This window comes from Diachasma alloeum, unplaced genomic scaffold (assembly GCF_001412515.2).
Source record: "Diachasma alloeum isolate Michigan unplaced genomic scaffold, Dall2.0 Dall_scaffold_00285, whole genome shotgun sequence".
NCBI classification, from domain to species: domain Eukaryota; kingdom Metazoa; phylum Arthropoda; class Insecta; order Hymenoptera; family Braconidae; genus Diachasma; species Diachasma alloeum.
In genome coordinates, this window is record NW_021680424.1 from 1,110,512 (window position 1) to 1,123,127 (window position 12,616).

The window sequence follows — 12,616 nt, forward strand, 5'->3', positions numbered from 1 at the left end:
TTTTTTTTTTTTTTTTTTTTTTTTTAATAATAACGATTTTGTTATCAAGGGACCGAGTGAGAACCACCAACAACATGTTAGGGGACTGCTACGCCGCCGCTGTCGTCGAACATCTATCGAAAAAAGAGCTCATGGCTCTCGATGCTGCCGCATACCAAGTGAGCAATTCAATTGATTAAATGATTTGTCTATTACACAAAAAATATAATGCAAATACATTGTCTTGTTAATCATTAACAGTCGGAAACTGTTGTACTACCAACAACAATAGTCAACGGCTGTATATCAGCGAATAGGGTACCCGATCCCGATACAGTTATCGTGGAAATGCAGGACGAGACTCGAATATCCGGCATCGCCAAGTAAAAAAACTTGTCGGTAGGGCTAGGATCATGTTACTCAACATCACTGTGGGCACTCTATTCATCATCTCATCATCAGTCCAATTATTTTCCCTTCATATGATGTACCATTATTTCGATGAATTTGTCATTTAGTGGGATAGAAAAGCAACTTTCACCCATTGTCTTGGATTTCTAAGAGACCTTGAGAGTAGAGGGGAAAAAAAACGACTGAAGCATATCGTTTCTTAAAATTATTTATTCTCTTCAGATCATCCTCAAAAAAAACAAATTTTCAAAGCCATCTTTCAGATTTTTCCATCTCCGATTTCCTCGCATTTCAGTTGTATTTTTTTTTTCACTCTCGAGGCCTCTCAATTGGTTCGAACAAAATTGAAATTCTGCATGGATTTCCCATCTTCTAATTCATTCAATGAAAATTCTCATTCAGCCCAATCGAAGACAAGATTTCCCTCATTCAAATTATGTGCTTCTTTGGTGTACACATTACACAGACAGACAGTAAAAGCAGAAGCGTTGAATTGAAAAGTGTCATCATCAATCATAGTGAATTGACATTTTAATTTGCAGTTTGGCAACCTGTCAACCCTTGCCAAGCAACTCTGTTTCTGAGGAGACTGTCTGACCAACGGTCGGGTCACGTTTAACAAACGTGATTAATAATCATCTTGTAATATCAAAGCGATATAACACATCTGATGATATATACTGGGTAATGTGAAGAAATTCAACAAATACCATAGATAATTTTTTCAAGGAACCACAATTTGTGCTCCGCGCCATTACAACTTGACAAATAATTACATATTCGGGTGGGAACTACCTGCGCCCATTCGAATTCTAGTGAGTTAATTCTAGGGTACAATTATTTTTCGCATTTTTTATGAACTTTTTCTTTTTCGAGAAATGATAAAAGCATATCGGTGCATAGTCAATAATTCTGTAGAGGTGTGGGAGAATCATGAGAGTGTGTTGTTAGTGACTTGGTGCAAATGTAGGTATGAATTTTCAACGAATGTTTATTATATGCCATTTCTATTGTACTGTCATCTTTATTTTTTTATTTGTCATTAATTCTTGCAATTGGGTTGATTCATGGAATTCACGTGATATTCAGTGAATAATATTAGATACGTATTTTTTCATTTCAATAAATCGTAAACAATTGGAACAAGAAGATATGTGATATCATAATGCAGCCGTTTTAAATAGCTTCTCATTTTGTGTACTGTCTAATATTTTTTTATCCAGGAGTGGAAAAAAATATTCATGCCCAATTATGAGGAAGCCCAATTACATTTTTTTCGATAGATTCGACGATTATCATCGGACATATATTATGGTGCCTTATTTCGATGCGCCAGTTTTTACAAAAGTTTGGCGCGATGAAAGTACGCGTTATTTTTCAAAATATCATTTCTCCGTGTTAATATGGTGCTCGTAGAATTTAAGTGAGAGGAAGAAAACAAAGAGATCAAAAAATCTAATGGTGATTTCGTTCTAATAAAATGTCTAGGATGAGTAGATCGGTAATCAAGTGTCTAGGAATCATTTCCAATATGTAATTCATTAGGATATACCGTTGAACTGGCTTTGCCAACAATAAAAAAAAAATTGGACTGGAGTATTCTTGGGGCACAAGACATTGAGAATGAGTGGTACAATATCACGGTGACGGTTATTTAAATATCTGAGAATCGTAAGACTGCCTGTGAGAGAAGTGAAGAATTAAATTCTAATCAATTCGGTCATCGCAGGGAATCAATGCTTAAGATGTTGAGATGGATGGGAAATTATTTCAATGTCATTGTCAGAGTATTGTGTAATTTATTGAAATATTCTTACGATAGACTTGAGAATGAACATTTCATAGTGAAGTGAAATACCAAAATTATTGAGAACCATTAATTTCATATTTTTTTTAATCGTTCTACTTCACTTCATGATGAAATGTAAAAAAAAATGACTGCAAAATTTGTTCTGTTCAACACTTTGTTGACGTCTATTCATTGGTAAAACGCAAAAGAATGATTTAAATGAATTGCCTCCAGGGATTAATTGCAATGAGACCATTTTCAAGCAATTTCGCAGCTCATCAAAGTTGGAAAAAATTGAATGTTGGAAAATAACAAAACACAGGTCTGTAAAGGTTTGCCAATTATAGATACTAGGTAAGATCGATATACGTATATCAAAAGTCGTTGAAAGGTGCAATAGATGTAGTGTAGTGTGTACGGTTTTTATCACCAAAAGAAGCAAAAATAAAATGATAATGTTATAGTAAACACCTTTAATATAAGGAATGAAAGTATTATACTACTCGTTTACATGTCAAAATTATTCATTTGATTTTTGATTAATCATCAGTGATGATTACTCGAGGATATCCTTGAGTGGTGAGATAAGTTGAGTGTGACTATTAACTTACCTCTCGATTTCACTATCAAGTCTGCATGTAGAGTTATTACCCCTTGAGAAACAAACACAAAACTTTAGTGTGAACTGATTGATGTGTTTATGTACTAAAGACTCAACAAGTTGTATGAATAATAAATAAATGCAGGTTTATACAAAAAAATGAGTGAAAGAATTCCTTGAATTTCATTCCACAGTATTTTTTTTCTCTCGATGGGTAAAAAATAAATAGTTTATTTTTTATTTTTCACTAAAAAATTCATTTACTAACTGCAAAAAGTTCTCTACCCCCTTGGTGGCAGGTTTTTTTTTTTGTTTTTATACAATAATCTAAAATTGTATCGTACAAAATAGTTTATCTCTAGAAGAATGCTTAAATTGTCGTATCATCAGAATCAGTTCTTTCGCTGTTAAATGAATTAAATGAATGAGTGGCATCTGGATGAACACTTTACAATCGAAGCACTTCTCAATTCATTACTCGAGACTGTCAAAAAACTATACAATTTTATTATCGAGTTGAATTGCAATGAGGATGCAATTCCATCATTGTCAGTCGCGCGAAGAAATCAACGTTTTCATCATCATGAAAATGAATAATGATGAGAAAAAAGAAACAATTCATAATTTATATACAGTTTCTACTTAAATCTAAATTACCAGTCTCAGAACCGTCGATCAATCGAATGTCAGTGGAATATTTACAATATTGCAATCGACCGGAATGATTTTTTTTTCAACATTGAAAAAACATTTGCGCATGTACACGTTATATTACAAACACTAATGAATCATAAACTAGTGAATCTCAATGTCCAATTTGTCCAATGATTTCAATGAAATTGAGCTTGTTATTCTCGTTGAAATAAATAAAATAAAACTTTCAGTTCTAAATTCTCAATTCATTATCCACAACCGGAATTCTGTTACCCCCTTGTCTCGGGGCTGAGGGTGGTATCAGGGGACTGATGCTAGGACTTCTAGTGGCCAGTGGTGATAGCGATGGTGAAAAACTCGGACTCAATGCAGCAGAGGGAAATGTCGAGGCATCGTGACTAATTGGTGATCTGGGGAGCATAGCCCTGGCAAGTGCAGGTGCTGCTATTGATCTAGGTGCAACTGAAGTCAGTAGTGGAGGTGGTGGAGCCTTATGTACACTCTTTAATCTAGCACTACCATCAGAATTTGTCGAATGAAAACTAGCAGCATCGTCCTTGAGTCTCGCTATTTCACCGAAAACATGAGCTAAAGGTTGATACTGTGGCCCCCAATCAAGGAGATAATCCCAATTATAAGAGCCCGTGAGTTCCTCCTCACTATGTACTATTGAACTCAATGAGCCATTCATCGATGGACCCCCTGGCACCCCAAGCCCCGATGCCGGGCCCCCACTCTCACTTCCAATTTTTCCATAAATTAGAGTAGCTATCTCTGCTTCAGTAACAGCTTCGTCCTCAAATAAATGCAGACTATCAAGAGGCAGAGCTTCTGGTGGACGTCTAGGTGTCCCAGTGGGTGGATCAACAATCCCCAGTCTTGCCAGATACTCTTGTGTATTGTGCACCGATAGATCACTAGCAGAATCAGTTGTTTGTCCCTCATTGATCATTCTAATTTCTTCATCCTCACCATCATCCTCGGCAGAGCCTCGCCCAGAGGATCCACTCTGATCACTCCCAGATATCTCGGACGTGGCGTGCTGTTGTCCCTGTCCGGAAGTCCCATACGGCGGTATTTCATCATATTTAGGTGGTGCAAATTGACAGCCTCCACCTCCACCTGCAGCACTATTGGACACTCCAACATTACTGCCATTTCCAACATTTGCAACACTTCTTATTGGAATTGTATCAAAGGCACTTGGATCCACGTAACTGTTGGAACTCGTCGCATTACTCTCTCCATTCAGGCCGGGCTTTGTATTATTTTTCAATTTTTTACTTCTGAAGTGGAGAAATAGAAATATCGCTCCAAAAGTGGCTATCAATAAAACTAGAGCAATGAGAAGTCCCAGGGCCCAGTCTGCAAGTCCTGATGACGTCGCCATTGCCATGTTAGTTCCAAGATTACTGGGTGTTGCAAGAGAATTTCCCCCATTATATACACTATTTTCATCATCATTATTATCAACAAATCGAATTTCTACAACAGTCATATTGGATAAAGAGCCTTGTCTTCCAGAACTTGCAGACACCACTAATCTCGAGGATTCCTCTATGGCATCAAAGTGAAATTTTTTCTTCAGAATAAGAGTCCCCGTTGTTCTATTGATCTTGAAATAAGGATGCTGGGAGGTCAATTGATAGACAACTCTACCGTCAGGACCTTTGTCTCTATCTGTAGCCGTCACATGGCCAATTATACTGCCAGCTTGTGTCTGACTATTTCTGAGAGTGAATTTGTACATTCGTTCTGTGAACTGAGGGTAAAATTCATCTCTTGAGTCTATTTCAATTCGAACTCGAACCTCAGCTGTTCTACCTCCAGTATCTGTGGCTTTTAGGGTGAATGCGTAACGATTTCTCTGCTCGTAATCGAATATTGAACGCGTCGTGACGGAACCGGTGGTGGCCTCGACACTGAAGAGCTTCCAGCTGTCGTCTATCTCGGAGAAGCCTGAGGCTGCTGCTGAAACGATTGAGTAGTTCACACTGCCGAATATACCTCTGTCCAGATCTGAAGCCATTGCTGAGAAGACGCGAGTACCAATTGATTCATTTTCACCCACGAATTCAAGATATTCTGACACTGCAAATTTCGGAGAATTATCATTTACATCTTCCAGATTGATTCTGACTTTTGCCAAAGCACAGAGAGGATTGACATCAGTGTCACATGCGAGCACAATCAGACTGTACGTTTCTGGGGAAAGATCACAGTCGAGAGTAGAATTGACGAAGATAGTGCCTGTCGTGCTGTTCACGGTGAAGAGACCGACATCATTTCCAGAAGTGATTGAGTAGATAATAATTGATGCTGGTGTGTTGATTAAATCATTGTCAGTGGCAGAGACACTTAAGAGACTCGTCCCAGGGGGTGAGTCTTCTGGGATAGAGACTTCACGAGTCTTTTCAGCGAAAACGGGGTAATTATCGTTGACATCGTGGATCTCAATGGTTATTAATATCAAATCGGAGCTGGGTAGACTTTCGGAAGTGCTGTTTGATGTTTTCGAGCTCAATTGCAGAATATATTTGTCTTTAGTCTCTCGATCAAGATTCTTGATGAGTGTTAAATCTCCTCTGGACACCTCGAAAGTTCCATCATCCCCGGAGACAATAATTCCATCGAGTAATCCTATATCTGTCAATTTGAGGATTGTCGTTCCTCTCGTGGCATTCTCACTGATATTCAATTGGAATTCCTTGTTGGAGGAGCAACTCCTCAGTCCACTCAATCTAAGTATCACTAAACAATTGGATGACAAGGGTGGTTTGCCAGAATCTTTTGCTACTATCGTCAGCTCAATTTCTTTAGGCAGTGGTCGACTCAGTGCTGATTTATTAGCAGTCACTGCTCCTGTCTCCGGATGAACTGAAAATCCCTCTACAGGGCGGAGTAAATAGTAACGAATCATCCTGTTGACTTCCAGGAAATCGTCGTCTGTTGCGTTGACCACAGCAATTTCTTCGAGATTATCTGGTCCCTCTGATAATGTTGTGACGTAGGCAGCTTGCTGGAATGTTGGGGCATTGTCATTGACATCTGTGAGCCTGACAACTAGCTCGGTGGTGGCCTCGTGAATTTCATCGCTGGCAATAACTTGAAGGCTATATTCGTAATGCTCCTCGGCGTCGAGAGCTTCTCTTAGGATCACTTTACCACTGTATCGGTCGATACTGAAGGGAATTGGCTCGTTGATTTTTCCAAACCGATAGGTCAAAGCGGGTGAGCTGTCTACATCGTTGGCGGTCATGGTAGTCAATACTGCTCCGACCGATGTATCTAGAAGGAGAAATACAAACAGAGAAGTTGAAGATTTCATTTCCATCTTTTATTCATTTGATTTTTTTTCTTTTTTGTTGCGTACTAACATTCAGGGTGGCCGTTCAATCTTAATTTCATTATAATAGCGTGTGAAATTTCATATTATCCCCTTCAAGTAGAAAGTGTGTTACTAACGGAATAGGCCTCACACTGTATACATTTTATGCGACAAGAGTAGTTAGTAAAGCGATGGGATCTCCATTGATGGGTTACCTACAACTTTCATTGTTTTTGTTTTTTGGTTTCTCTTTCAAACTGAGACACACTTATGCTCGTACTTAAAATGCATTGGATACTGCCTATCAAGGCAATTCATCTACCTGAGTGGAAAGGAACGACGTATGTTCCTCAAGTCTCTCGTCAGAACGGAAAGAAAATAAAACAAATAAATGGATAAGAGAGTAAAAAATGTTATGAAAAGTAAAAAGAGAGGCATCGAATCGAAAAATGAAGAAAAAACAAAACAGGAGGAAAGTAATTTCTTTTTCGATCTTCTCTGCCCTCTCTCACTTTCCTTTCTCTTTTTTTTCGCTCATGTTCTCATTTCGAATGATCGCGTGTATGGAATCGGTGCGAATTATCGAGAAGAGAAAATGGAATGAAACAACTAGGATGAGAGAATGAGGGGAGAAAAAAAATCAAATTTCACTCATAATTATTGATATGAGATACTTTAATGTATCGATTGGAGAGTGGATTGAGTAGGTGTCCCTGTGATGCAGTGATACGTACTGCAGAGTGACCTAAGCAAGTGTGAAAAGAGAGTGCTTAACGATCTGTCATAAATTCCCCCGGTTGACCATTAAAGTCATGTAAATCGGTTTTCGACTGGTGCTGTTCACCTTTGAAGAGCCAACTCACTCCGGCCAGGGAGTACGTGAGAATGTATTTTAAAGCGTCCAGAGAGCAACATGAGTTTTTAATTTCGGTAGTTACTTTAATGGCCCATTGGTGAAAATTAATTTCAATTAATCTCAGATAGAAAAATATTGTCCAAATGTTAATTTACCATTAATTTTCCACCATATGATTTCAGGTAAATTGGTATCTACCAATTTAATCCTTTTACGGAAATGCAGTGCAGTGTGCACGCGATTAAAATCCTCTATACCGCAAAGTCTGAATATAAACTCTTCTTCTTCGTCTTGTTCTTCTTCTCATCCACATTTGGAAAGAGAGTTCCGCGATGGAAACGAGTTCAAGAAACCATTAAAACGCAGGCGGGGCTGAAGGATATCCTCCCCATCGGTAATTCTCCCGGGGTAATTAAAATCTTCGATTCCACTCGAGTAATTAAAATCAATTATCGGTCAAGCGGTTACCATTCACGCGGGTCAAATATGCCCGCTACACGATATTCTTTGATATTATTTTATTAATGAAAATAACAGTAGAAAAAGCCCTCCTCCTTCTGAGGTGAAATTATGTTGTCCGATTTTGAGTTAAAATTTGCAAGCAAAGAAATAGCCAAGCTATCATAGATCAGGAGCGTCTATCCGCCCACGTTGCCAAGAGAAGAGGTCTTAACGAAACAAGCAACGGTGGAGAAATGAACGTCAAAACAAAAAGTAAACGACAAAGTCAGGCAAGTTGTGCTGCAAGTATAAAGTTAAGTGGTAAAGAATTTATGCCGACATTAAAGTCCAACTGTTCCGAACAATCTGCATAACTTAGGGAGAGATAGGAGGCTGCGAGTGGGCCCCACCTCGTCTCCTGTAGCCATATTGTTCCTCAATTCTTTCTATTCTTTTTAACCCACTGGAGCATTGACAGGATACGATTCAATGAAGAATACAGCGCTGTCCTCCTCCCGTGCACTTATTCATTTTGTTTGAATTTTGACAGACAGCTCCTGGGTAACACGTCATCGCATCCATCTCATTGTTAGTGAAAATTAAGGGATAGTAATCTTTAGATGAGTTTCGACTCGAAAGCTAAATGTTAGTTTTGTTATTTGTCGTTTATGTTTTCTTATGTGAGAAAAATGTTTCATCTTATGGGAAATATCAAACTCTACCCACCAGAGTAATATCTCGAATGCAACTTAGATAATTTGCTTGGGCATCCGTGACGAATGTATAACTATCCCAGAGCAATCCTCAACTTCCGTTAATTCATGACATGTGATATGCCCCCTTAATTCATTCCACGACTCAATCGTGGGTATTAAAAATGTAATTACGATAACACAACGGTACTTTGACATACAAATAAATGATCCACGCAAATTGTTGATATTTTTAAAGATAATCAAACTGTTTTACGTGATATAATATAGTATCAGATGATGCGTGCGGAATCGGCTTCATGCATAGCCAAGTTACAAGATTGCTCACCTTCTGGAATGGATATAACATTGTGTCCCGGAAAGGTGGGCTGATTGTCATTGACATCAATTACTCGGATGCTCAGGGCGGTCGTCCCGGTGAGTTGAGGATTTCCTTGATCAGTTGCGATGATTGTCAACCTGTACTTTTCTCGAATTTCGCGGTCTAGAACGATATTCGTGCGCACCACTCCACTGTAAGGTGGACTGATGACGAATGCATTGTCAGGATTACCGTCGACTATGTGGTACAGAATTTTACTATTGATGCCTTGGTCAGCATCAATCGCCGAAAGCTGAAATCGATGACATAATAATGCTTAGAATTTCACAGAGAAGAAAAGTTGCTATTCTTTAGTAAAGATTCTGTCCCATTGAAATCTGGCACGTAAACAATCCTAGAAATAATTCCCCTACCTTAACGACAAAATTTCCCTTGGCATTTCCTTCGAGTACAGTCGCCGAGTATTGACTCTGGGTAAAAATGGGTGGATTATCGTTGACATCAGAAATCCTGATGACGAGCCTCGCATAAGCCTCCAAGGGATCTGGGCCAGTTGTCTTCGCAACCAATGTTAAAATTCTACTTGAACTCTCTCGGGGTATCTCTTTGGAAACATGATTATCCGAATTGCGATCCCAATGGTTGTGGTACTCGTCAAAATTCATTGACAACTCGGCATCGAGTCTCGATGGATCATTAACTTTTACAGTACCACTCTCCTCATCGATGATGAACGTGTCGTACTCATTGCCAGTGCCTATTGAATAAGACATGTGTTGTCGACGTCCATCGGACCTCACAGCTGTCACTCGAATGATCTCTGTGTTGAAGGGTGAATTTTCCGGAATGACAGCCTCGTAGGTGTCATTTTGGAACATGAGGATTGGATTAAGATCCTCATTATCCCCGACTTTCAGTTCAATCAGTGCTGTGGAACTTTTGGGAGGGTTCCCACGGTCTCTGGCAATTACCGCGAGGTGAAAAGTCCTACCAAACTCTTGTACAAGGGTTGTGGTGGCTGTTATCACACCAGTGGTCGGATGGATTCGAAATTTTGGCTTGTCGTCTTCGTGGGAAAAAGAATAAATTATTTCCCCATTGATACCAACATCGCTATCTTTAGCTTTTACTTGAAGAATATTGTGACCAGGTTGAGTAGATGTTGGCACTATTGCTCTGAATGGATTCATTTCGAAAACTGGTGGATTATCATTTACGTCACTCAGATTTATTTCAACGGGTATTGAAGTACTCTTTGCGTCGTATAGACCACCATCGGTCGCAACTACTAGGAAATTATAGGTTGCCTGGCGCTCACGGTCCAGTTGCCTAAACAGATATTTATACAAATCACACTCAACAGTGACATGTTGGGAAAAAAATGTCTTCGCGATATGATGGGCAGGAGAATATTATTAATTGCCATATGACACAGTTAACAATGAGCTCCCGTTGTGTGTAGAGGTGAAAAGAGGAAAATAAAAGTTTGAATGGTCAAATAAGAGACTAAAAAAAAACAACGTGTCTTGGTTTTGCATATCAGTCTTTTTGCCGGCTTACAAAATAATGCATTGAAATGCCATGTGGAGCCTTGGGATAAAATGACACACGGCTGTTGTATGAAAAAATCGCCCATGTTTGTAATACCAACCCCAATGTGAAAGAGGAAGAGGAGAATTCTCCATATTTATTTCCTAACATTTCACCTTGAACACTAACGCGCTTGTATTTCTGTGAGAAGCCTAGAACTACACGAAGGGAAACAGGACTGTAGTTCTCTCATGATGCGGATAAATGTCGATGGACAATAATAACAATAAAAAAATCAAATGTGGAGGTTTATTCATCACTTTGGTTTTTTGAAAATGTTAGTTTCAATACTCGGCAGTTTCTCAACGACTTTTTAGCCCGAAAATGACTGGATTTCTCTGAATCATCAGTTGATGTTTTCTCTTAATATTCCATTCTGACATTAATTCCATCCATTTATTTGAAATTCTCCTCAACTATATAAAGGAGAAATCTCTCAGCTCCATTCCAACATTGGAATTCGTGATAACGGAAATTTCATGCCAATGTTAAGATAAAGGAGAGAATGTTTTGAAATTTATTGGAAGGGGGAATGGTTATGAGATCGACCTTCGAATCCGGTTGACATTCAGAGATTGCTGAGGGAAAAACGAATATATAAAAAGTTTTATAGTTTACCGAGGAGACTAACACAAAGTCGGGGTTTGTCATTAAGATTTCAGCCTTTATACGTCTGAAGGAGTCATTTCAAATCTGCAACTACCAAACTCGTGGGCTTTTTATTGTTTCACTATCTCAATACTTGGGATGGCTCTCGTACTTGGATTTTTAATTATCATCACTTTATTGATAAAAGTGATAATGATAATAATAATAATAATAATAATAATATACTCATTCACATTTGGTTGGGGATCGATGAACTTATACATTCATTATTTATAGTTCAAAATTTTATCATACCAACACTTGAGATTTAATATGAACGGAAGAAAAAATGAATGAAAGATACGTAAACCAATGAAAATGTCCTCTTCGCTATGGATTATGCATACCGTCTAATCTTATATCGCTTCTACAGGAGAGGCGACTTAATAATTTTACGGCGGCTCATCTTTATATGTCTCTTTTTCACGTGTGTATACACTTATTGCGAATGGGTGGGTTTAAAATTTTCTCTCAACATTTCGTTTTTTTTCTTCTCCTTCTTCTTCTTCTCTGTTCCCTTTCTATTTTACGACGCTTCAGATCTCTTCTCAATACCAACGTGCTTTAATGCGTTGGGGAAGATCTCAAGAAAGTGCAATATCCTTGATACTAATCGGGTAATAAAGATTTTTGTGCAACTATTGATGGGATAAAAATTGATGCATATGCACGAATGTTAATTATTCAATAAACATTAATGAATTAAATGCATACCGAGTGAGAATAGGAGGGCATAATGTGAGGCTTTGAAAATAAAATAAGGTGAATTGTCTTTCTTACCCAGCGGTAGTAATGACACCAGTGAGGTTGTCAACCCTGAAGAGCCACGTAGTCTCCTCAGAAATGGTATACGTTATTTTCCCATTAAATCCCTGATCCGGATCGGTGGCTCGCACTGTCATCACTGAAGAGTCGGGGGGCACATCCTCGGAAATTGTTGAGGTGTATTTACCGGAATAATTAGGATAGTACTGGTGAAACGATTGAGTGAAACTCGGATATTCTGAGGATTTTGTCAGCCGAAGGGTGTCACGGTGGTTTGGTGCGAACGTCGGAGCATTATCATTGACATCTAAAACGATTATAGACATATTGCAGTGGGCCTCCAGGCTCGGATGGCCTTTGTCTCTGGCAGATATGGTTAGGACATATCTGGGGACAGTTTCACAGTCCAAACTAGTCGCCGATAGGTCCCCAGTGGTAGGGTCAAGTCTAAATTTTCCTCCGTCATTACCACCTGAGAAACAATTGCGCTTGTGAAAAATCGTATCGTACAACCTTGTG

General features: G+C 38.7%; 2 protein-coding genes across 3 annotated transcripts in view; one reads left to right on the top strand and one right to left on the bottom strand.

Annotated features, from left to right (window-relative positions):
* The window catches only part of LOC107038595 (excitatory amino acid transporter), a 9,425-nt gene extending 6,778 nt beyond the window's left edge, over positions 1-2,647 (top strand). The window contains exons 8-10 of one of the 2 annotated variants that reach the window (XM_015257788.2): positions 50-158; positions 241-378; positions 933-2,647. In XM_015257788.2, coding sequence (XP_015113274.1) covers positions 50-158; positions 241-366 — 235 coding nt within the window. In that variant the 3' untranslated portion in view covers positions 367-378; positions 933-2,647. The remainder of the gene's footprint in view (positions 1-49; positions 159-240; positions 379-932) is intronic. The other variant, XM_015257787.2, reaches the window with a different exon arrangement.
* Positions 2,648-3,056: 409 nt separating this feature from the next.
* The window catches only part of LOC107038596 (protein dachsous), a 67,981-nt gene continuing 58,421 nt past the window's right edge, over positions 3,057-12,616 (bottom strand). Inside the window, exons 9-12 of the mRNA XM_015257789.1 lie at positions 12,113-12,569; positions 9,508-10,423; positions 9,101-9,386; positions 3,057-6,722 (exon numbers count right to left, since the gene is read on the bottom strand). Of these exons, the coding sequence (XP_015113275.1) occupies positions 3,667-6,722; positions 9,101-9,386; positions 9,508-10,423; positions 12,113-12,569 (4,715 nt within the window). The 3' untranslated portion in view covers positions 3,057-3,666. The remainder of the gene's footprint in view (positions 6,723-9,100; positions 9,387-9,507; positions 10,424-12,112; positions 12,570-12,616) is intronic.